The 25337-nt window shown below is 47.1% G+C and overlaps 4 protein-coding genes and 1 long non-coding RNA gene across 14 annotated transcripts in view; 1 reads left to right on the forward strand and 4 right to left on the reverse strand.

Moving 5' to 3' along the window:
• HOXA3 (homeobox A3) overlaps positions 1 to 18234 on the reverse strand; it is a 44200-nt gene extending 25966 nt beyond the window's left edge. For 4 of the 10 annotated variants that reach the window (XM_068674251.1, XM_068674248.1, XM_068674249.1 and 1 more), the window contains exons 1-2: positions 13569 to 13707; positions 6360 to 6463 (exon numbers count right to left, since the gene is read on the reverse strand). The gene's annotated coding sequence lies outside the window, so the exon portion shown is untranslated. Of the gene's footprint in view, positions 1 to 6359; positions 6464 to 13568; positions 13708 to 18093 lie in introns of those variants that run through there. The other 6 variants (XM_068674253.1, XM_068674250.1, XM_068674245.1 and 3 more) reach the window with 4 other exon arrangements.
• On the forward strand, positions 207 to 19358 carry LOC137852483 (uncharacterized). The gene is made up of 3 exons (XR_011093871.1): positions 207 to 506; positions 2347 to 2452; positions 18101 to 19358. It is a non-coding gene; the product is annotated as an uncharacterized lncRNA (long non-coding RNA).
• On the reverse strand, positions 7310 to 10130 carry HOXA5 (homeobox A5). Its single transcript, XM_068674261.1, has 2 exons — positions 9348 to 10130; positions 7310 to 8374 (listed from the first exon to the last, which is right to left on the reverse strand). The coding sequence occupies exons 1-2, from the start codon at positions 9907 to 9909 to the stop codon at positions 8124 to 8126; spliced, it is 813 nt and encodes a 270-aa protein (XP_068530362.1). The 5' UTR covers positions 9910 to 10130; the 3' UTR covers positions 7310 to 8123.
• Positions 10972 to 16391, reverse strand: HOXA6 (homeobox A6). The gene is given in 3 exon segments (XM_068674262.1): positions 10972 to 12223; positions 13569 to 13946; positions 13949 to 16391. Coding segments are annotated over 3 exon segments (693 nt in total). The 5' UTR covers positions 14004 to 16391; the 3' UTR covers positions 10972 to 11963.
• On the reverse strand, positions 19345 to 22774 carry HOXA7 (homeobox A7). Its single transcript, XM_068674263.1, has 2 exons — positions 22266 to 22774; positions 19345 to 21163 (listed from the first exon to the last, which is right to left on the reverse strand). Exons 1-2 carry the CDS (start codon positions 22639 to 22641, stop codon positions 20880 to 20882), a joined length of 660 nt encoding a protein of 219 aa, XP_068530364.1. The 5' UTR covers positions 22642 to 22774; the 3' UTR covers positions 19345 to 20879.
• Positions 22775 to 25337: the final 2563 nt, after the last annotated feature.

Here is a 25337-nt window from a genome sequence, read left to right on the forward strand (position 1 = left end):
TTGTTCCTGGGAATCATAAAGCCCCGAGGCAGCTACTGCCTTCCGCGGTTGCAAGCACTCGCTCTATATGGTCGCTACTGGGGCAATGTTCATATTTTTGCCCAAGTTCATACTTTTGTGAAAGCGGGGACTTCACTGGCACTGGCTCTCTTCTTAACAACTGGATGTTTGGCGGGATTTGCTCGCTCTGTCCTGGCATGGTTAAATAAACACATAGAAAATGTGATTTGTGCCCGGATTTGAAATGAATGGTCTTTTGACCATACCTTCCATACCAGAGAGCAATGTGCTGAATGCAGAGAGTGAAAGGGGAGAAATAGTTTGCCCCAATTTATTAACTTTTTTTTTTTTTTTTTTTTTTTTTAAGGAATAATCTAGACACCGATTCAGAAGATTCAATATTGGCTGAAGTTTCAGGTTCCTTTAAAATATTCCCATTATTCCCATTGATATTTTTATTCTAGACCGGACTGAAAAACATGGAATTCGAGAGGCTAATTGTTTTGGTAAGGAAGCAAATGAATTTCAGTCACCTTCTCTTGAGTAACCCAGTTATAGCAACAGCTTTCATTCTGGGTGTATCAAAGACGCATTGTTGTTCTTGGAAACAATCTGCCTGCTATTCTTTAACAAAATAGATATTTGGCTATGGCTTTTAGCTTGTTATCAGGCTTCGCTCTTACACCAAATAAATACTCTAGATGTGAAAGGTTAAACAATATCTCCGGTGAGGGAAGGCTCCCCAAACGCGCAATGCCAGGGCTCGCTGCAAGTTAGCAGCAGCAGGGACATGCGAGCAACGTCTACACGCCGAGCAAATACTTGCATGCACACCTTTTCTGCGCTTCGGCAGGTACTTCGGGCAAAATCTCCAATAAGAGCATTGGCTAATCTGAAATCTAACACCTCGCAAATTTCTTCCCAAGAAATATCGCCCGGCTGCCACGATCCAGCTGGGTCTGTAGCAAATAATTCACGCGTGCCCAATGCATCGAGGACGTTGTAGCCTCCTGCCTTTGGGGTCGAAAGGCGTGGATGGCGGCGAGGTGCGCTCCTTTTCTGCATTCCTCATGGCATTGTCCCCTCCTCCACACCTTTCACAGCTGTTTATCAATATTTTGGAATCTCCTTTCCCCCTTCCATCCTCATCATTGCAACCTGAATCCGGCGGCGCCTTGCAGTGCTCTCCCCAAAATGCAGTTCCCTGTGCAATATTGGCCACTTCTCCCTCCAGACCCGCCTAGCCGAGGAGCTAAAGCTTCAACACCGAGGCAGCACTGGGAACAAAAAATCCCAGCAATGTGGAAATAACTCTGCGCAAAGAAATTCCTCTAAACTCTTTTTTTTTTTTTTGGCGGGGGAGAGGAGGGAAAACATCCCTTCCTGCTCCCCATTTCACTGGCAACTGCTGCCTCGGGTAATTCCAGTAGGCTCTGAGGTCCATCCAAATCACGGAGCCGCGCTGGGCGCCAGCTTCTCCACAATATTTTCCATCGGTAGCACAACATGGCCCCATCGCTCCGCGGTTTTAAGCGAGCTCCCTCGGACTAAACATATAACCCACCCGTATTATCTGCAGCATGTCCTGTTTAAGCACAGTTTAGTGGTCGCTACAGAAACGAGAGCAAAAACAAAGACGCGGCTAGGATCGATACACACGTTAATAGCTTTGCTCCTATCTTATCTTCCTGCCATTTTGCAAAGTGAGAAGGCTTAACATTAAACCTCTTAAAGCGGGTTATTATATAATAAACAAGGGTGAAACATTTTGCTACCTGACTCTCGGAGGAGGCAGCACCAGCGGCTGGCGTGGGGGTAACATGCGTGTTTACCTGCCGCGCCTGAACCCGAGATATTCAGACACAAATGTGGCCGATAATTCAAGATGAAATACAACGTGTATTACTCTTGAAAAGAGGAATTTTCTATCCTTTCCTCGGTAATTGAGGTCATTCAGCCAGTAGGGTTCACCTGGAGTCCATACTGTGATACACACGTAACTCAAAGCTATTTTATCTTTTGTGCTGATAGTCAAGATCTCGGCTATAACATTGACATCAAACTCTGTCTGGGCGAATGACTAAGAGTGGTGCAAAACGTAAACTTTTGACCCTCAACTTTTTGACCTGCAGTTGTAACGCCCTTAACCACAAAGATATACAAAAGCTATGCAGCTTCTTTTAGGAGTAAGAGACTCGCACTGTTTGTTTCAATAGTTCTGCCGTTTCCCCCCGCTTTCTAAGGGCTTTTTTTTTTTTTTTTTTTTTTTTCTTCTTGCTGTTGAGAAATCGGATACGTTTGCATTTTTAATTATTGCTTTTTTTTTTTTTTTCTTTAATCTGGCAGCTTTGTAAAGTGCTGTTAAATCAGTTTGCACACCCTTTCGGCAGCGTTGGAGGAAAGCCTGTTACTCAAAGGCGCTATATGGTTACAATTGCAGGTGAAATGCTGGGTAAGTTCTGGGCGTGAGGTTGGAAGGATGTAGAGACTGGCGTTGGGGGAAAAGCTGCAGCTCTCTGCTGCTAGGGTCTTAGTCATTTCTCCTTGATTTAAACATAAAGAAACAACTCTAATTGTTTGCGAAGCCTTGTCTAGGCAAACGAGTTGACTGTGAACTTGGTCTAAAGCGAGCTCTGCTGGTGATTCCTAGGGTGTGCAGATTTATCTTTTCTGCATTTACTTAACCTGGCAGTGAACTGCACGGGCTGCCATTTGTTATCTAGAGACAGACTTCACCTCAAGCAAGGACTGTTCCACAAAATTGCAATAATTACCCAATAACCTTCATAGCAAATATTATTATTGAAAAGACATTTTTGGGGGGTTATAGGAAAGATTCCTTATGCGTGCTATAAGGCGAAATCCTTGCAAATTTTACACACTCTCCGTGTCAGATTTGATATTGTTTGTGCGTGTAGCTACACGAACATGTGACTATGATGGTCCATGAGTATGTGCCTTCCAGAGAGACGTTAGTGGGGATGCTTTCATTTAAAAGGAATAATATTTTCGAAGATGATCAGGCGGCTGTGGGAGCTGTATTATTTTTTTTTTTTTTGCGCTCTGGGTAGCAACTTTAACAACAAATTGGGGATATTTAAAGGGCAGGCAAGAGAAAGAGCTAAGAAAGCAAGGCGATGCCTTGACTTGGTCAGGAGATTTACTTATGTCTGCCTTTAATGCGTTAAATCTGTATTTGCGGGGAGGGAAAAGGCATTGCTCCAGTATCCAGGGTTTGAAATCGAAACCTCCTGATCCGCCCCTCCTGATCTGTTCCATTCAATTTCCCATGGAGCAGATTGCAAACCCTTCTATTGTCACCCTTCCACAGATACACACTTATTAAACGTAAGGAAATGGCAGAATAATAATTTCCCCGTAATGTTCTGCAATTAGGGCGTTTGCGCGGCTTAGGAAGCGCTTCAGAACTGTAATTTACGGATGACTTTCAAGCGAATTGTTCTACTTCTGGTTTAGAGAAAGTTACGACTTACAAAGTCACTAGTTACACACATTAAGAGAGTTGCCTAATCTTTAATTGGCCTAACGCTTAGACATGACACACTACACTCAAGTATTTCTTTCAGAGGATTAAGTAAACTATATTTCAATGCGCTCAACGCCACTTGCCATGCCTAAAGTAAAACAAACTCGCACGCATTAATCCCCAAAACACAGCAGAAAAATAATGTGCGCAGATAAGACCTCTCTCTCGATTCCAGGCGATTATTCTCCATGACATTTTTCACTCAGAAAACAATTAGGACCTGGGAATATTTTTGTAGAGTTCGGCAGTCTGGAGTTGTTTGAATTTAAAATTTAAAAAGTGGATTATAAAATCTTAATGAGCTTCTGGTTTTGAGTGACTTCGACTGCTCTGCTTAGAACGAGGCAGGGCCAAAAATATTGAGAAGTTGTCATTTCTAGCTAACTTTCTCTTGTTTTTAGTGTGCTTCTTGCAGTACGTGCGGGTTTATATGCTTATGGGTTTCGTGATATTTTTTCTTTCACCATAGTTCTTGAATTTCTGTTCCCAGCATTACGAGAATGTACTCTAGAAAGCACATCCAAAAATGTGAAAGTAATAGGAGCAAATCTTTCGCTTTAGACCATTACAGCGCGGGGTGATATCCAGGTTCCAAAAATATTAGTTGAAAGGGTGTGGGGGTGTGTTTGTGTATTCACCAGATAATTCAAATAACGCAATGTTGTCGACTATTGAGTAATAGTGAATGGTTCGCGCCTTGTATCATTCTCTGTAACAAGAACAGGATTTTCCTTCAAAAAAGGACACGTATATGAATGAAGCCCAAACTTTTAAAGTCCTTTCATGCCTTTGCCTCGAACTATCAATTTTTTATGGCACATAATATAATATAATATAATACACGCCTATCATAAAAAACTTTCTGGTATTCCTATTGATGAAACTGTGACAGCTAGTGTACTATAAAATCCCCAGCTGTTTATTACGGAAATAATTTTCAAATCTGTATTTGGATATGCGCTTTTAAAGCCTTTCCCATTTTTTGAATATAAAACATATGCATGTGTGTTTGTTTAGTGCTCACAGAAAGATCCACAGACACAAAGGCTTCGGACTTCATTTATCTTACACAGGAGGTTGACTACAAATATTAAATATTTGTAAAACTTGGAAATCTTTGAGCTGAGCCAACCTTATATACTACCGTTTCTTTAACATGAAAGGGAGGCAGATTTAAGAAAGGGATCAGTCGGCAATGTCGGTCGTGGACCCTGTGCAGACTTTGCAGAGGTACGCGCCAACCTCACCCTCCTGTACCCCTCTGCCTTCCTCTCTTTTTGCTCTCAGTGCCACATATCGTCCAAACCCCAGCTTTCAGGCAGGGTAGCGCTAGCAAAATACAACAAAGCCTGTCTCCCATCTCGCATCAAACCGCCCAGTTCTTCTTGAAACTCGAGTTTATGACACATCAAGGAAAACAATGCAACCTGCAGAGGCGATTGCGTTGAATCCCTTCTGATCCGAACCTGAGCGGAGATACCCACAACTGGTTTGCATACAGAAGTATTTTGGAGCTAATTCTCAGATCTCTTCCCCAGCCCCCGAATAGTCCATCCACACCCCCACGATCCCTCTCTCTAAGGGTAAGGATCAGGCCTTAAAGCTACCCAAAGAGAGACAGAGCTCCTTTCACCCTTTCATTCAAGTCCTGGAAATTCAAAGACTAAAGTTAAATCCGGCCATAAAGTTTATTGCTGAGTAATCACACTCTAGTGAGAACAGTCCACTTAAATAAAAAGAATGTGGAAGTAAACATGCAGCTGGGGCCTACCCCACAATGGCAGCCAGCAATATAAGGCAGAGAGGGAGAGAGCAGAGCTATGGGGATATTTACAATCTTCAATAAACCAAGCCCGTATTTCATAATTTGCAGCACTCTAATGACCTGTAGTCTCTTGTATTAATGCTACAAGTTACAGTCAATTGGTTCGCTTAAAAAAAAAAAAAAATACTCGCAGGAACATATATATGTATACACACGTACACACCCTTTGTATGCATAAATACACCGGTATTGGATAAACAGATGCATGTGCCCAGCTTTATACAGGCATATATGTAGATTTGTACAGGCATGCACACGCGCACGATTCACATATATTTATATTTGTATATTTACACGTAGGAGCTGGAAAAAGTTACAGCAATGTTCTAAATATGCTCACTCACAAGACACTACACACTCGCGGATGGACGTATACACATAGCTAAAGCTTTCTGCACGACCCATCGCAGAAAATAGGAATCTTAAGCACTCCAGTGCAGTCCGTGCCATTTTAATACTCGCTCTGATGTGGAACATATTTTGCCAATCCAAAGATTATTACCATATCAGCACGCCTCCACCTCTATCATGCCTATTTAAGACACTGCCCAGATAATATCAAGCCCTATCTATTTTGTTTCCCTTTTTTTAATCGCCTGCAGTAACTAGTCCTTGCTAAACAAAACCTCTCCAAACTTGGAGAGTCTATTGGAGCAAAGGAAGTAATTATCTTCTGCGGTAGTCAAAGTGATTAAAGCTAGGCCCCAAAATCCATCTCTGCCAAAGTCGCTTATTGTGGTTTACTTTGATTTGATCGTTAAAATACAGCGCTAGCTGCTGCGAGTGAAGGGATGGGGGAATTTGCAGCGCAACCTGTATCATTAGTGGTTGCTCCTGCCTCTCGGGCTCGGTGGGACAGTCCTGAAAGGCTCGAGGCGGACAGAAAGGGAAAGAGAAAGAGAAAGAGAGAGAGAGCGAGCGAGCGAGCGAGAGCCTCGGCTCCCAACTGTACAAATAAACTTTAAGGAACTTGTGCACAAAACTTACCTTGACTTGCAAGGAGCCATTTTTCATACAGTACTGAGAACTTGTGGTTTGGATACTTCTGTACCTAAAACTGACAATTTGAATGGCCAGGAGGCACACGTAGCCTGCAAAAGAGTCAAATGAAGTCCAGCGTCAGTGAGATTATATGTTATGTGGTATATAATGTTGGATGTCAACTCCCCAAAACCATAAAACTTACTTTAATGGCACCACGTGACTTTTTATAGCCAGTGAGCCTATCTGTCTGTGCTATGGATGATTTTACGATCTAATTCATAGACAAAACCCTATTCATTTGGCACCCAAATGTCATATAGCCGGAACTGGGGCTTATAAAGTTTACTGTTTTATAACTTTTAAGGGAAGGCATCAATGTAACCAGTCAGTAAATGTGCAAATCTTTAGTTGCTCTTAGAAGCTCAGAAGAGTTAACCATTCAAGCTCTGATGGGGTAAGTAACATTGCGTTTATAGAAAACTAATCGTAGCGAAGAAAACCAAAAAAATCTGTAAAGGGCGAAAAGTGGGAAAGTGGCTATCGAGTGTTACTAATAGACGCAGAGGGCTCTAACGTGGCTGTCCTGCAAATATACTTAATGAAACCACAGGAGAAAATCTAGAGCGATGCAAACACGTCTTGGAGTTAGCAGGGTGTTTTAACAAAGCACATGTTTTTTCAACCATCAGCAAACAACTAACAGTTGATTCACCCACAAAGGGTGTTGATTGTGGTCCTGCAATGCAGCTTTCCACCTAGCCAGAAACCATTAAGGAGGAACTTATGGTAAAACTTTCAATTAAAAATACTGGTATCGGACAAATGAAGCTCTACCTCTTGCAACGTGCAGCGTGAGCCAGGTAAAATATTATTACAAACTCTGCACGGGTTAATATTTCTAAGAGGCAAATCAGGAAGCACAACTTCTTGCTTTGCACAAACCAGATCACGAAAACTTTACAATAGAAAGTTTATTTTTTTTGTTGATTTCCAGTCAGTTTTTTTAAAAACAAATACAAAAAAAAAAAAAAAGCTGATCACAGTTTGCTCAAACAGCCAGACTTTGACTATATTTGTAACTTTGTTCACAAAAAAACATACATCACAGAAGCTGCGCTTAATAAGAGCCACTTCTAAGAGTTCGTGCAAAGAGTCATATACAAAGGCACAGCAAGGACATACTGCTTGGAATCACAGTTTTCGTCACAGATTCACTATTCACTACACGTAGGACAAGTTCAGTTGATTTCATCATTTCACCTCTACAACAGCATTAATTACACAGGAATTATATAGGTAGTTTGAATAAAAATATTTTTAACAGCTTGGAGCTATACAGACATTAACACTTGACCACACATGCACAGTTAAGCAGGTTGAGTGCAACACATAACATTTGTACTAAACCGGGGGAGGGTTTCTTTCTCTCTCTCTCTTTTTTCCTTTTTTTTTTTTTCTTTTTTTGTTTTGCTTTTTTTAACAGTTACTTCAAGTAACACATCTCGCTTCATATAAATAAGTTAAAACATCTATTATTTTTTTCAAGACAAAGCCATTCAAGACAAAGAAATGTACGATAAAAGCAGATCTACTTATACACGCGAGAGAATGGTAATAAACAGGCTCATGATTAAAAGATGAATAAGGGCGACAAGAACAGGGTTTCTTCACAGAAGTAACACAAGGAAGTTTTAGAAAGTCAACTTAGTACTGACATGAGACGCAGGGTCAGCTAATACTGCTCAGTACTTTTAATTGATCAAATGCTTAGGGACGGAATGCCCCTCCTGCAGCTGCCATGCTCATACTTTTCAGCTTATTATCCTTTTTCCATTTCATTCTCCTGTTTTGGAACCAGATCTTTATTTGTCTCTCTGAGAGGCAAAGAGCATGTGCTATTTCAATCCTTCTTCTGCGGGTCAGGTATCTATTGAAGTGAAATTCTTTTTCCAGCTCCAAGGTCTGATATCGGGTGTAAGCAGTCCGAGCCCTTTTCCCTTCTGGTCCCCCTATGTTGTCTGGAAGAGAAAAGTACATGATTTAGATTCTCAGCAGCGACTTGGAGCCTTCGTGTCTTATTGCAGCTACGAGCCACCAGGACCGTTATTCTCAGCCCTGCTCGGTTTTGTTTCTGGTTTGGATAAATGCTCAACAAGTTTCCCCCTCCAGCCCCTTTCCGAAAAGGCTTGGGGGAGGGGGGCTTTGGTGGTCGTGGGAAGTTTTCGCTCGGATTTTGCTTTCGATTTCCCCCAAAAAGAGAAAACTACTCTTTCATCGAGCGCTTAGTGCTCTCCCCCCCCCAACGCCTCCCCCAGCTAAGCTGGCGTGGATGATGCCCGCGACGCTCGCCGGGCTTTCGGGGCTGGGCGAGCGAGGCTGAGGCTTGCAGCCCTTTCCCACGGCCGAGCTGGGCACGGCTCCGGGAGGCGGCGAGCCCCCGGCTGCTCCCCCGGCCGCCAGGGCACGGCAGGTAGCGAGGGCTGGGGGCTGCTCCGCTCCCCCGCGCCCCTCTGCCCGTTCCCCCGGAGTCCGGGGGGGTGCTCGCCCCCCTCCCCCCCGGCTTCCCGGCAGTGTAAAGTGCCCTCCTCGCCCTCGGCTATTCTCTTTTTACCACGGCTCGGCAAAAGAAAGGGGGTCGGCAGCGCTGTTCCCACTGGAGGATCCCCCTGGAAGAGCAGAGCCAGGGGCAGCCCCCGCTCTCGGTCCCCCCTCCGGGAAGGCGTCTGCTGCTCCCCCGCTCCCTGCGAGCCTGGGGCCGGCGGTGGGAGCCGAGCGGGCTGTGTTCGGGGGGCCGTGCGCTTTGCTTTCGGGGGGGACTTGCCCAGACAACGGAGCGGGCTTCCCTGCGAGCGGAGTTGTGCGCGGAGGCTGCACGCTTCTCACGCCCTCCTCTCCCCCTCTCCCCGACCTTGCTCGGCGCAGACACCCGGTTTACATTAAAGGCTGCTTTTCCTCCAGAGAAATAAAGAAAGAACAGGGTATTTGCTTTACCATGACTTATGTGCAGTTTTCGCATCCAGGGGTAGATCTGGGGCTGTGAAGGCTGGGCTGTGCTTTGGTCGGTCGGGGCACTTGCCTGCTCGCTGCTTGCTGGAGTGTCTTCCTCAGTCCCAGACGAGGTGCCAACCCCGTCCCTGCTGATGTGCGTGTTGCTGCTGGAATTGGACGAAGTGCTGGTGGAGTTGGCGAGGGAGTTTTTCACCCCGTGGTGACTCTCGCTGACAGGCGAACCGGCCACGGCGGTGCAGGGCAGAGGGTCAGGGGGAGGCGAGTGGGAAGACGTCGCGGGCTGGTTGTACCTGGGCTCTGTCGAGGCAGAGGTGGTGTTGGCCGGGTAACTGCGGGGTCTCTCATTGGCACCAAAGTGGGTGGAAGCAGAGCGCCCGACGCTGAGGTCCATGCCATTGTAGCCGTATCCGTACCTGCCGGAGTGCATGCTGGCGGAGTCCCTGTATTGCTCGCTCACCGAGCTGTGATCTCCATAATTATGTAACTGGTAGTCCGGGCCATTTGGATAGCGACCGCAAAATGAGTTTACAAAATAAGAGCTCATTTGTTTTTTGATATGTGTGCTTGATTTGTGGCTCTTGGTCGTTTTGTGCGTCTATAGCACCCTTGCACAATTTATGATGAATTATGGAAATGACTGGGACATGTACTTGGTTCCCTCCTACGTAGGCACCCAAATATGGGGTACGGCTTCAAATCACGTGCTTTTGTTGTCCAGTCGTAAATCCTGCCTGATGACCTCTAGAGGTAAACTCGTGCACTGGTGGGGGAGCTGGGAGGGCGCGGGCGGCCCGGGGCGCGCCGCCGCCGCGCGTCGCCGCCGCCGCCGCCCGCCCGTCCGCCGGCCTCGAGCGCCACCCGCTGGCGGCGCGGGGCACGGCGGCGGCTCCGCGGGGTCGGCCCGGGGTGACGGCCCCCGACGGCGGCGCGGAGAGGAGCTCTCCGCCGGGGAAGGGAAGGGGCCGCCGGACGGCGCTTCCCCGCCGCCCCCCGGCGCTTCCCCGGCGCCCCCCGGAGCTTCCCCGCCGCCCCCCGGCCGCAGCTCGGCGGGGCTCCGTGCCCCCCGGCCGGGCGAGGCTGGGCTGCGGCACGCACAGATCCTGCGGGATCCATCGTCGGATGCCGGCCGCGGGCGAGTCCCTGTCGGGGTTCCTATGATCGTCCTCTTTCTCCCCCGCAGCGGGTTTCGAGAGGCGAGCGGGTCCCGCCGGCCGGCGGTGGCAGGTAGCTACGCGGGCAGGACACGGCGTTTTTCCTAGCTAGGGGGGCAAATTCCAGGCGGCTGCACGGTCGCCGAGACTTTTCCTGCCTCCCAGAAAAAATACGAAGCCGGTGGTAGCCATTTTGCATTAGGATTCTCGAGATGTGGCTTTTAAAATGTTTAGAGCGGTCGCCCAAACTGCGCTTCCTTGCAAACAAAAGAGCCTCGATGCGTGTACAAGTGGATTTGTACACAGCTTCACACGCACACTCACACACGCACAATATAATAGAGAGAGCTATAACGTATATATTAATCAAAATTCTCACTGCGCCTATATTACTTACACAGAACTCGACATGGAACCATGTTATCGCAGCTACTTTTCCTTAGAGTATCTATTTATTTATTTTTTTTTCTCAGTGCGAGGAAATGCGAACGTGAATCGAGATACCAGAAAAGCTGGGGAGAATATCTCCGAGTTAATCCGACAGACACTTTTCTTTTAATTCAAAATAGGAAGGAAAAAAAAAAAAAAAAAGACCGACCCAAGCCCACAAATCCCCAAGAAACGTAGTCCATAATTCAAAGCCCCTTCAGTGTACAGCCGAGCTCACCGAAATCTCGGTGTAAGCTCAACGGGAACCACAGAAATTCGCCCGCTTCAAAACCTCTTCCCTCGCTCGTCCTAAAGTTGAACGCCGTGCTCTTACTTTAATACCAGTAGTGCAGATTAGAGTCAGTTTAGCGGCATTTAGAAACCTCCCTGCAATTCATTTTTCGCTTTAACTGCAAGCTTATACGCAACTTTTTATACAACGATTTTTTTTACAGTATTTTTCTTCTTTTTTACTATTTAAATATCTTATACGTGTGTAAAACTTCTTTTTTTCTCCCCTACAGACCATAAAATCCCAAACATAGCATAACGAGACGGCCCGCCGTAGCGAGAACTAGTAAAAAGATAAAACCAAGATTTTCTAAAATCTCTCGTATTTCTACAATATGCACATTCATAATCACACACACACACAAAAAAAAAATTACTAGCTTATCTGTTCTCACACAGGCACGCCAGGGACACTCACCCACACAGACATGCTCACCTCAAATATTTAAAAATCTGGGCCGTGTCTCTAATACTTTAAGCAACACCATTTACGCTTTGGAAAAGTGGCTATGTATATACATGACCGCAGCTCGAAAGCTAGGACTTCTACATTTTTTAGAGAAAGTCACAGTTGATTGCAAATGTACATCTTTTTCACCAAGCCTTTTGGGAATTAATAGGCTGTGACAAACCTATAGGATTTTAGTAGCAGAAGGAACACAAGGTAAATAATAATAGTAACAGTAAGCGCTAAGGAAAGGCCTGGTAGCGTTTATTAAACATGGTTCTACTCCCCTGACTTTTCCTCTGTTTCTTCGCTGCTGGGTTGTGTGGAATTTATGAATTTGTTTTCCTTTTTCCATTTCATCCGCCTGTTTTGAAACCATATTTTAATCTGGCGTTCAGTAAGGCAGAGAGCGTTTGCAATCTCAATGCGTCGTCTTCTGGTTAAGTATCTGTTAAAATGAAATTCCTTCTCTAACTCTAGCGTTTGGTATCTGGTGTAAGTTTGCCTCCCTCGTCTCCCATGAGTTCCATATACTGTACCTGTAGAAGTAAAGACAAAACGATCGCATTGGACAGGGCCCAGTGATTTCAGACCAGAAAGAGCGGTTAGTATATTCTGCCTCCTTTCGCAGGCACAATCTCATGGGGGCGGGGGGCTGGAGGGGGTGCTCTGATTTTCTGGAGGCTTTTTTTTTTTTTTTTTGGATCCCTATTTTTTCCTTTTCTCCTGCCTGAACAGCTGTAAAAGCGGACGTGCGTCGTGCTTCTGGGGTAACCGTGATACAAAGCCAGTCAGTAAGGTGGACCTAGGGGAAGCGAGGTAGGTAACACCCTTATAAATCGCCGAGCAGGAGCTGCCCTCTGCATGCAGCCAGCCTGTGCGCACACACGCACACACACAGACACACGTGTGCGGGCCGGGGAGCTGCACGCATGTGTGCGGGTGGCTGCGGGCGTGCATAGATGCGGGTGTTTACACAAACACGCTCTATCGCCGTGGCTATGGCTACGGAGGGTCTGTAATTTAAGTCTCACGATAGACATCAGCTAAAGATCATAGAACAGCCTTTGCCATTTGCTCCGGAATTTATTGCCCTCGACTGCAAAGCAGCATCAGAATGGTCTTGCTGAAAGTTTAACTTTCCAAAAAAGAAAGGCAAGCCACAGTCCAACAAGCGTAAACCCGGGAGGGGGAGAGCGGGGGAGCCATTAGCGAGCACTGCAAGGAAACGTGTTAATGGGATGATTCCAAATAAGTGCCAGCCCGATGCAGCCCCCCCCCCCTTCTCCTCTCCACCAGCACCACTCCTAGACGGAACAGTTCGGTTCTGTGAAGTTCACTTGTAAGGCAGAGAAAATCCGCCGTGCCCTGGCGGTGCGCACACGGCCCCAGAAACGTGCTCCCAATATCCAATCCTTCCACGCTAACGAGCTGGGGGAGGGGGGCGAGGAGGAATGTGCCACAAACGCATTGCATCCTCAGCGCAGAGGGCATAGTCCTTACATCGCTCTCTGACAATGAAGGAGCCGAGCAGAAGCTTTGGGGTGGCTTTAGGAGAGGGGCGAAAGCTCTCTGCTCCCTCCCTTGTGGTGTTGTTGTTATTTTTTTTTTTTTTGCCTGCTTCCCAGGGGTACCGCAGTAACTTTCCCCAGCGGACCCCCGAGCAGGGCTCTGGCCACCGCTCGCAGGGTGCCAGTGTGCCAGGGCTGAAATAACCTGGGAGGGTTTCACGTTACACGCTGCCCTGCAGAAGCCATTTCTCTCCAGCAGCCCGGACTCTATCTAAGGGCAAGAAATTTTTGAAAAATAACAAAAATCCGGGGGAAAGAAACTTTTCCTGTCCCCCCCCCGCACCTCCCCTCCCCGTTGCATTCAATGCCTTACCAGCACAGGAGTTCATCCGCTGCATCCAGGGGTAAACAGGGCTCGTGTACTTCCGGTCGGTGCCTTCGTCATTTACAATTTTGGCTTGCACGCCGCTCGATTTGTACTGCTGCTCGGGAGAAAAGTGCGGGTAGTCCCCGTGTCCCCTCTGCTTGCCACTGCCGGAGGGAGAGGCGCTACTAATTTCCTTGTCCGAATAAAAACAAGAGGCTCCGTACTCATAGGAAGCCCGATTGCAAGCAAGGACGGTGTTGGACTGTTGGTAGAAACAAGGTGAGGTGTAAGTCTTGTCCTGCAGGCTGCTTGCCCCGTACGAAGCCGGAAAATGCCTGAGAGCATCATAGCCCGCCGGGTAAAGGGGGATCTGCCCGAGAAAGAGTCCTGGCCACTGGGCAGGCTCCCAGGGAAAGTGGGATTCACGAAATAGGAACTCATTTGCTCTCCCCTCGCCCGGCCCGTGATTTGTTGTGTATTAGTACATCTGGCTATAACTATTAGTAGTCATCGAAGTGGTTTGTTTCTGGATGGCCGAGCGCCAAAAGCGACAGCAGAAAATAGGAGCAGCTGACGGCGGGGCGGCCAATGGGAGAGCGAGCGGCGCCCGCTCCCCCGGGGCCGCCGCCACCGCGCCGCGAAGTTACCGGCAAGCCCCGGCCCCGCCGCGCCGCCCCCGGCCCGCGGGGACCGGCCGCGCCCCCGGCCCCGGCGGCGCCGCCCCTCTCCCGGGGAGATGCCCTAAGATCAGCAATAATAATAATAATAATAATAATAATAATAATAATAATGATAATAATACAGCGAGCCGCAGCGCGCCGTGACAGCGGAGGATGGGGACGCGACCCCCCTGCCCCCGGCGGTTTAATTGGGGGTGGGGGGTGAAGGGGGGCGGCCGGTAAAAGTTGGCGACCCCCCCCCCCCCGCCCCCCGGGAGCAGCGCAGGGTGGGAGAGCCGGCCCCTGGCCCTCGGGAGGAGGTGATGGATGCTGCGGAGGGAAAGTTTGGAGCACGTGAAAAGGGGGATCTGGGCTCCGCGCAGCACCGTGCAGCGCTGGTGTTTTTTTTCCTTTTTTTTTTTTTTTTTTTTTGGGGGGGGGGGTCTTGCCGGTGTTTGAGCCCCCGTGGCCGCCGCTTCTCCCTTCATCCCACCGCCATGCCACGGCCGCGACCCTCCGGCTTGGAGGCGATTTTCCGCGGCCGCCCCTCGGCTGAGGCTTCCAGCCCCAGCGCCAGCTTTTGTGTCGGGGGCTGCACCTCCTGCGTGGGTGAGGTCTCGTGTCTTAATGAACGCTCCGGTAATTAACGCCGAGGTTCTGGCTGAGGCAGGAGGCGGCGGCCTTCTGGGGAAGGGGATTTTTGGTTTGCACCAAGTGCCCGGGAAGGCCCTGGGAAGGGCCGGGCAAGCCCTCGGAGCCCCGCAAGGAGCCCAAATAAACTTCCACGTGTCTGCCTTCCCTGAGCCCCCCCCGCCAAAGTGGAGCTGAGTGAATCAAACATTCAAATTCAAAAACGAGCCAGTAGGACTATTCCTAATTAATATAGCTCCGCTAATGAGTCAGCAGAAGCCAATCGGTTTCGTTGTTGCTCCAAATAATTGGATCAAGCGCGGATGTGTGTCTTTAAGAGGGAAAAAATACATGAAACAAGCATTTCCACGTTCATTTTTCAACATGGCAGTTACCCCATAGCGGAAATATAATTCTTGGCCCAGGGCAGGGACAGTAACAGTGCTGATGAAATTCGCTGAGATGCTTTTAATTCAGCCGTAACCCTGCAGTTCCTGGGGATAGCACGAGGTTGTTCATTGCAAGCTGTGTTTACTCATAATCCTTTCCCATTACAACCGATTGAATAGCCTAATTTTAAACGTGCTCTGGCAGAAAGTGGCATTCGTGCGAGCCCCGTTTCCTAAAGTAGCTTTAAAAGGCGAATTTTGTTGTTGTTGGAGGACTATTTATCTCATTTCCGGGGGCGGATTACGATACCTATAAAACAGTAGTGAGTTAAAACATCTCTCCACAATAGTTTGTATTGTTCGCAGTCTCAGCTGGACTTTCACATTCAGATGTTGATTGCCTCCGATTTTTTTTTTCAACTTCCTTAACCTCTTCATCCCAGCTAATCCATAAACACACCTGGTAGAATTACATCTCTCTAGCTACAGGCTTTGGGAGGTCATTCGAGCAACGTGTATTTACTGCAAGCCAGCCTTCTCAAAAAAAAAAAAATAGAAAAAGAAAAAAAAAAGTTTTATGCTCTCGGCAAACAGAGTTATAAAATGAGGGGAAGGACAGCAAACAAGCACACAACACAGAAAGCACAAAGAGGTTTTAAAACGAGCAGATTTTTGCCAACGTGGGTCAGAACGAAAACGCACCGTGAAAAATCAAGACTTGGGGCAAGCGAAGCCCACCGCCCCTACTTGAAAAAGTTGTGGCCAGACGGCCTTTTGTTTGAATCCATCGCACGGAGACCAAACTAGAAAAATCGCTCAAGGCTTAGTTATATTTACATTTTATAGCATTGCTTACGCACTGATTTATTTCTCTCTCTGTCTTTTTTTTTTTTTTCTTTGACTCTTTCCTTCTGTTTCTCAAATTCTTGCTCTCATCCAAATCAAACCGCCCAAAGGCCGACCGCGGGCAGCGAAAACATTTCTTCGTTGATCCCATAATATTGTGAGGAATTAAACGTGCACGTTTGCCTGGCTGGGTCGTGTTAGAGTGCTTACAGTGACAGCTAAGCAATCTGCACTGCAATCTCCGCTTCGGTCACATTCATGCGTCCTCTCCGCTCCTCCCCCTACCCCCAGAAAACCCCAAATTACACCGACCCGTTACCCCCGAGCTCTGGCCCTCCCGGACACATTTCGCAGCACTTTTCCTTCCCGGAAAGCCAGCCGGCGCGTTTTGCCACAGCCACAAAGTCACACTTTGCCACGGCCACTTATCCCATCCGCCTTTTATTTGTTTGCGGACTTCCCCGCACGGCCAGCGCCTCCTCCACCAAGCGTTTCGCCTTCCTCCCCGCGCCGAGATCCCCGCCAGCGGCTCCAGTCACCCTCGGATGCAGGTGCGGGGGCAGTTACCCTCTTAAGCTTCAAAGCCTCCTTCTCCTCGTATACAAATCCACTTTACAAATCCTTCTCATGCTCGGCAGCGTCCCCAAAAACAACCTTTAACTAATAGCTTCTAATCCAAACAGTTTGGGCAACGCGACCCGGTGTTTAGACTGGAGGGGTATTAGGGAGCTCGCTGGGGGGATTCGGGCTCGTCCTGCCCAGCGTGATATTTTGCAGTTGACACACACCGAGGGAAAAGCGGAGGGGAAGGGGAGGGGGCAGCTGCCGGAATACCCGGGGGCGAGCTTTGATGCTGCCATAGAGGTGAGGTAGGCCGGATTTTTTTTAATCTCTCTCTCTCTTTTTTTTTTTTAAAGTATGATTTAAATTTCAGTCTTTTTAAAATTATTATTATTTTTTTCCCCCCGTGGGCTTCCGCAGGAGCGCTCCCAGCGCTGCCCTTCGCAGGGGCTGCGGGGGCCGCTCCGCTCCGCGCCCGCCTCCGCCGCTCGGCCACGCCGTGGCAGCACTGAGCACCCGCGGCCCCGCAATAAATAATCCGCCGCTCCCTGCAGCTCCACTCCGGCGGATACCGCAATGCAATGCAAATGCGATGCTTTTAGCAGCCCGGCTGCACAAACAGCGCACATTTCCAGCGCTCCGAGCCGCTCACCCGTGATGGCTGGCACCGAGAGGAAGGGAGCGGGGAGGCGGCGGGGACCCGGGCTCCATCCCGGGGGTCGTTCCCCGCCCGAGCCCCTCTTCCGAGCCGAGGGGAGAAAGGGAAAATCTCCGTCTCCGGCTCTGAAATCGGTTTCACCGCCGCCAAACCCGCTCCGCGCAACCGGGGCGCGCAAAGCTGCCGGGGCGCTGCTCCCACGGCCCCGCCGCGGGGCGCGGGGCTGCTGCAGGCAGCGCCCGGGCTGATAAAGAAAATCAAAGCCACATTCCCCGCTCTAGAAATAACCTGAGGAGACATTGTGCTGATTGGTGTGATTTTTCTTTCCTTCCCCCAACCCCCCTCGAAATAATCACAAATAAATTACATCTACAATTCAGCTGCCGCAAATGAACTTTAAGCTAATGCTGCGAAAGACAAATTACAGCTTTTATATTTCTATATAATTTTTTTTTTTTTTTTCATCCTGCGGGGGAAAAAATATTAAATATCTCCTCGGATTGATATTGTAAACCTGAAAATAAGCTGAATGTCACAGCAACCCCCAGGCAAATGCAAACAGAAATAAACTTCGTGAAAAATCCACGGCTTCCCTATTAAATAATAGCAAGTAGACATTTTATTTAGGCATATTTTTGCATGCACTGGTTAAACCGAAATAAGCTGAGCTGTGGCCACATCTATTTTTGGCCGGTAGCATTTCCATTTGGTTTAATTGCACATGTCTAATATTTAAACGTATTAAACCATGTTTCCCTGTTTACGGTAGTGTCATATACATTTCTCACCTTTTAGGTTCTGGCTCACAGGAGCCCCTGCGACTTTGACAGCTGTCGCTTTGGCTGCACAGGAGACGAATCGCCCTCCTTTTGGTGCCAGAAGAAGCAGGAAATTAGCCAGGTTGCAAGTTGAAAATCTGCCACGCCAGTGCTTTGAATCCAATATGCCACACCTTCCAGCGGGGGAACTGGAAATTGCCATCCCGGATCTGTGTTCTAGGCGGCTGCTTATGCCGAACCTCCGCACACTTTGTTCACTATTGCCTTACAAAGAACAAATGAAATGGGGATTGAAAGCCAGAGAGATCCGAAGCAGGACAGAGCTCAGCAAAAGAATGCGGCTCTATTCTCGCAAGGGAAATTATAAAAAAGTTCATGTTCACGGTTACCATCCACATGACCGACAACGACCAATGGAAAAACCGAACAACTCATAAAGTTGTATTGCAAAGTTGTAAATTTTCATAAACAACAACGGATTTATGGCCTTTTCCTCATCACTAAGAAGAGGCAGGTCTTAGAGAGGCGCCATCTTACCACAGAGGCAGCTCTGGAGTTTTTTAAAAGACCTGGAGTTTGCACTAATTTTATTAAAATTACAATTAGTACGTTGACCAGGAACTGAGCGCAGCAGAAAAAAGGAACTTCTGCGCAAATGATGCTCTCCTTCTACCTGTATTTATCCGGTCGAATAAAGGGACTTATCGGGCTTATTTTTTTCTTATTTTCATTTTTTTCTTTTTTTAATGATTGAAAATATTTGATCAACTTGGCGTTATGTGGTACATTGAAAAAAAATATCTATTTTTAAAGCAGGCTTGTTTTTCCCCTTTTTAATCCCATTCTCATATCCCCCGCATCTAGAAAGCCGCCGGCGCGTACCCGAACATTTACACTTGGAAGTTTCGCATCGCACTTTTTGTTCATTACCAAATATTATTTCACTGCCTACGATTTCGGCTTGGTCACGGGCCGCCTGGGCTGGGATCGCGATTTCAAGAGGACACTGGAACACGGTGGAAGGAAGCCCTCCCATACAGAAGGCTTTCCGCTTTATTAATCAACTGCGCTGGGGAAAAAAATCATGAAGTCGAGATAGAGAAATTGACTGATTCCTATCCATTCATCACCTTAGATTTTATTTTTTTTTCCATACCGATTACGAAAAAAAAAATAATAATGTGGTCTAATTTCTTTATTTGTCCATGTAAATTATTTTTTATGCTTCCTTCGAACTGTATCCCTAATAAAGTAACACAATTCATTGTCAACAAGCATATTTATTTTCTGTGTAACATAAAACACATTTATCGTGGGAGATACTTGAACACGGTATCACTTCCAAAGAGAGTTCACAGACATTTTTTTTCCACTTCCAATACTTACACGGCATATCCAAATGTTCACAACGAACACATCGAAACACATTGTAACATACAATTTTTTGAATAAACTTTAGCCAACCTTCGAGACGGATTTATACAGAGTTCTTAACGATACATCATGCTACAAACTTTCCCAATTAATTACATACTTCCCAATTTATGACATGATCTTACAAATGAGCTCCAAGACAAATATAAATGACAAAAAAAAATTGTTCAAATATACAGTATCTGCTATTGTAGGAAAATTCACGGTATTACATATTAACACATTCGGATAATCAGGACAAACAGTTTTTGTTTTTGTTTTTTTTTAAAGGTGGTTACATGGTCATTTAAATTCACTTTTCAAAGAACACTTTCAGCTATATTAAGTAAGATCAGCCTAGAATACGAAAACGGCCTTTAGCTGAGGCAGCCTAAGGTAGAAGCCAACGGAAGATAATAAACCGCTTTGTACAATATTGGCATGTGTTTGCTTCCTCACTCGGAATAGTAAAGATTCGAGAACAAAGATATATTGCAGCATATGGTTTTCATTTATAATTGCTTTGGAATAAATATATTATTTTAAATTTAAATATATTCAGCCTTTTCGGTACCAAATTCTATACCAAAGCTATTGATGCGTGCTTTTCGAACAATTACACTTACGTTTCTAAAAGCATTTTGCGATTCACATTAGTACGTTATCTTCTTTTGACTACTAAAATACAGTATACTTTCGAAGATAGGTAGGCGGAGCAAGATATATAGGTAGTCTGGAAAATAGGTAGTACAAATCATTGCTGTAGACTGTAGTGGTTTGTGGAACATCTTTTATTCCCTCGCTTGCTGTTTAACATTTTGTTAGTGTAGCTGTTAGTTATGATATTTTTCTAACAATAATAAAATTAAAAAAAAAAAAAGAAGAAGAAAAAAAAAAGAAGTGCAGAGCTACTTATTCAAAATTAGGTAGTTTTTCTTAATGTGAGCCTAATGCACTTTTCCCCTTAGAATATGATTGGGACTGTTGAGTCAGGTAGTTACTTCGGAAGGTCACGTTTACTTTATGTGCAAGCAGCAGTTCTCCCACTGAAATGTCCCCTGGACAAACCCACCCAAACTTGGGTGAACGAAAAATAAAATGATTGTAAGATGCGCTTAGGAGATACTACCGAAGAGTTCGGCACAGGGTAGGTTTGGGGAGGACGGGAGAGTGAAGAGAGGGCTGGAAAGCCAACCCAAGAAACGCTTTAATGTTTGCAAACGCTTGCTTGCAGGATGATTATTAAAGGGAACTGATTTATTTTTTTTTAAATAAAAACAGTGAGTGTCTCTCTTTTTTTTTTTTTTTTTCTTTAAAGGGAGCTTTTATAACTGTCACGTGCATACATTATAGTAAGAGATTGCTTCCTCGAGTGGGACTCCCTAGTCTTCCTCTTCTTCGTCTTCTTCCACTTTCTCAACAGACGGTGCTGCTGACGTGGGCTCGTTGGGAGCCGGAGTGCTGGAGCTCTCTTCCTTATGCTCCTTCTTCCACTTCATCCTCCGGTTCTGGAACCAGATTTTGATCTGCCTCTCTGTCAGGCAGAGGGCATGGGCGATCTCTATCCTCCGCCGCCGAGTCAGATAGCGATTGAAGTGGAATTCCTTCTCCAGCTCCAGGGTCTGGTAGCGGGTGTAGGTCTGGCGCCCTCGCTTCCTATCTGGACCTGAAAGCAGGCACACACGTCCAGGAGTTAGGCAGGAAGAGAAGAGGAAAGTTTTCTTTTTTCTCCCCTATTTCTACTATTTTTTTTAAAAAAAAAAAAAAAAAAAAAAAAACAGCAACAACAACAAACCAACTAGCCAACCCACCAAAAATTAAAACCGGCCAAGCGAGAGTGAATAATTTCCTTCTCTCACTTCCACCCCACACACACACTTTACCCTAACAAAGACATTTCAGCTACACGACTTGTTCTGCTCAGGCAGGGCAAAAATTAAGTTGCCTGAGACATAGGAAAAGTGGAGAGAAAGCATTCAGGAGAGGAGGTGGGGGAGGAAATTGCTTTTGGGAGGAGGAACTTTCCCCCAGGCGATGTATTTCCCTAAAACCTTCCAGACTTCGGCGTTTCGCAAGGGGAAATAAAAATCTGGAAGGCTGGGCTGTATTTATTTTATTTTAATGTCGGGGGCTCCCTCCACCCCCCACCCCCTACCCCGCCCGGCCCGTAAACAATACATCGCATTTAGCTCCAGAAGAGAGCTCTCGTTTTTCACACACTCTCGCCCCCAGCCTCCCCCCAGCCTCTCCTCCTCCCCCCCCCCCTCCCCGTTTTCCTGTTAGTCCATTTCTATAGATTCTTATCTCCGTGGAAAGGGCAGGGGGACGAGGGCGGCGTGGCTCAGCGGCGTGGGCCGGCGAAGCCCTCAGCAGCCCGTCCCCCGCTCCTGAGCGCCCCTCTCCCCTCTGCCTCCCCCAGCAAGCGGGAGATTTCCTTGCCCGACATGGGCAGAGGGCAGGGGAGACACTCACCCGAGGGGGCTCGGAGAGCACGCAGCCAACTCTCCACGCTCCTCTAGCAAACAGCGCAAATAAACTCGATGCTAAAATTCCATAGCGAATGGAGTTAAATAAATTTACGAGGCTAGAACCCATTAATTGGGCAATAAAAAGTTTTATGATACTCATTTACATACAATGCCACGGGCTTTCTACGCAATGGCGCCTCGGCTATAATTAAAACCATAAAGGCTGTGCTGACAGTAATTTTGGCGACACGCTTTGCCTGGCTGCCACAGCTCCAGCCCTCTTTCTCCGCTTGCCCCTACCTGAAGACCTCATCCAGGGGTATATCCGGAAATTAGCCTCAGCCTGGTTGTGCAGGTTGCTTTCCTCCGCTTTCTCACAGCTGGGTTTGGTTAGGTCATTGCAGAGGACGGGAATGTTCTGATCAAAAGAGGAACAATGCAGGTTGTAGGCATCAGAGCCCAGGCTGTATCCGGAAGAGAACGGGCTTTGATATATGGTACTGTTCACATTGTACAAGCCGGGCATGGAGGAGGCGAAGGCACCCGCGCCTGGTCCATAGCCGCTTCTCTGGGAGTTGCTTGCAAAGGAGCAAGAAGTAGGCTCTGCATTTTGGAAAAGAGAAGCCCCCGCCGTATATTTGCTAAAAAGCGCATTCACATAATACGAAGAGCTCATAATTTTGACCTGTGATTTGTTGTCCGGCAGGCTTCAGTGTCGGTTTTACGAGGTAGCGTGATATATGATAACATTACCCCCCCAGATTTACACCAAACCCCATTTTCTTTTGGACTGAGCTGCCTCCAGCACGTGACCGGTCATATGACGCCGCCCGCCAATCCCCGCCCGCCTCACAGGTGGTGCCGGCCGCGGCCCGCCGGTGCCCGGCCATGGACGGGGCCGCCGCCGCCCCGCGCCGTCGAGGCGCAGCCCCCGGCCCCCCGGCGGCCCCCGGCGGCCCCCGACGGCCCCGCCGCCGCTCCCGGCGCGGGGGAGGGCGCTCAGCACCCCCCCCGCCCCTCTCCACCGCCGCGGGGAGGGCTTAAGCCATGTGGTCCTCGTTAGACGGGGAGGGGGGATTAAAAATAATAATAATAAAAAAGCTTTCAAGGAGTCGAAGAGCTGGGTGTTGGTATTGCTTAGTCTTATTAGCGCTCTCTCGTCCCTAAAATGCTGGGGGGCTGGTGGGGTGTCCTCCCGGCCCCACCACGCCTGCCGCCGGCGGTCCTGGAGCGGAGGGAGCAAAGAGGGGAGCACTCCTCGAGGGACCCCGAGCCTCCCGTCCCCCTCGGGAAACAGCACAGCCCGCCCCCCCGGCAGAAAAGTAAAAGAACAAAAAAATCGAGGAAAGGGAAAGTATGCGGGGAGGCAACTTTCTAGACGCCTTAAAAGAAAATACAAAAAAAAAAAAAAAAGGGGGGGGGGAAATCCCTTAAAAAAAATAAAAATAAAAAAATAAAAGGAAAAGCAAACTCCCTAAATTAAAGGAATCGTCTGCAAATCGCCTCACTTTTTTTTATTATTATTTTTTTTCTAAATGTTCCCTTTACCTTTCCGTCGTACGCACCTTCCAGTCCTCAGCGAGAGGCGGCAACGTTACGCGCAGACCGCGGGGAACGTTGCTGCTGCTTTTCTAAACACTCGGCTCCCCAACAATGAGAATGGCTCTCCATTGAGGATGCTGCACCGTGCCCTTCCTTTAAACGGATCGTAAAATGAGTTTCCTTCCCTCAGACAGGGAGTCCTGGTAAAGACAGCTTTTACTGCCTGCCTGTATTGCACATCATAAACTGGAAGGAGCACAATGGAATTGCCCCGGAAATTCTCCTTTCAATTATAGTTTGGTGCCCCGTGTACAAAGACTTTCTCACCAGTTAAAATTGTTCTTGGTGATATTTCGCACGGACCCTAAACTTTACGTTTTGTAAACGTGGAAGCCCCTCTCCCCCCCACACACACACCTCCAGCACGCACGCACCCTTTGGGACTCTTTATGCGCGGTTATTGCAGCCCCATGAATATAGGATACTGACAGAAGCGAGTAAATTCTCTGCGGCGAGGTGCCTGAGATATTGGTGCTTCGGAGTATGCAAATGTGGCGGCTCTATCTAGATATTTGCCAAGTGTTAAGCACGTGAAAACGCAGTCGTTATTCGCAGGCGCAAGGGGGAATCTGCCGAAAGAGGCTCCTTCGTTCATTTATTCCAATATTAGACGATATCCCTGCGGTTGCGAAGTGCAAGGGGGGAACACGCCGGCAGAAGAGGCTGCTGGAAAGGAATAAAGGCCCAAGAAGTTAAACGAACGCGAAGCAAACAAGACGACGACTTAGAAGATCAAAGAGGCTGAAGTAGATGACATTAAACCAATAAATTGCTCCTCTGGTGACAACATACCAAGATGCAAGAAGAAAGGAGCAGCAAATATAACCAATGTCTAGACTTAAATATTGATGATATAGAACCGAATAGATTAGTCGGGCGAGTGTATTTCGGGGTCTCTGTAAAATATGCGCCTTCATGTATTTAGCTTTGCGTGTCTGTTTTGTACTGCCGCCTTTTTTTAATATTTCACTTGCAGCTTTCTTTTCTTTTTTTTTTTCCTTTTTTTTTTTTTTCTTTTTTTTTTTCCTGCCAAGCCGTCAAAAAAAAAATAAAAATCTCAAAAAGCCTTCACCGAATAAATCTTAAAAGGAGACCCAGACATCGGTCCCCACCGCCTTATTTACTTCCCCCTCCCTCTGCGTGTTGGTCAAACAGCAGCATAACGCTGCCTCTGAAATAGCCCCCCGAAATATCTCATTTTGTCGCCTACGAAACAACGCCGGATCCCCGGCGTCTGAAAATGCACTTTTCATTTGAATGCACTTTTTTATTTATTTTTGTTCAGTCGAGGAAACAGCGAGCGAGCACAGATTGCAAGGTTTCCGTCACCGCAATATTCTCACACGCTTTAAAAATAATCCTCCAGGCGGGATTCATTGTATTTATTTTTTCGTGGGAGAGCTGGACTACCTCTCTTTGCATTCTGAGCTTTTCCGGGAAGTAAAAGGTAGTGATAAAACGGTGCTCATAAGTTATAAGCGACCTGGGAGCACTCCACGGTTATGGCTTGTGTGTTAAGCAGTATCTTGATGTGGTTCCTACTAGACAGGATTTTGTTGTTTTGGAATCTGTTCTCGCCGTAATTTATCCACGATTATAATGGAGCACGCTGTGCCAAGTTATTACTTAGTATGACGATGCATAAACACTTTTTAATTTTAATATAATTTTACTGCCCAAGGAAAAAAAATAATTAATCATAGTAAGTTTAACAATGCCATTGTAGACAAACATTTGATAGGAATGCTCTTATTAGAAAGCAGGGAGTGG

Source organism: Anas acuta, chromosome 2 (genome assembly GCF_963932015.1).
Source record: "Anas acuta chromosome 2, bAnaAcu1.1, whole genome shotgun sequence".
Classification (NCBI taxonomy): Eukaryota; Metazoa; Chordata; class Aves; order Anseriformes; family Anatidae; genus Anas; species Anas acuta.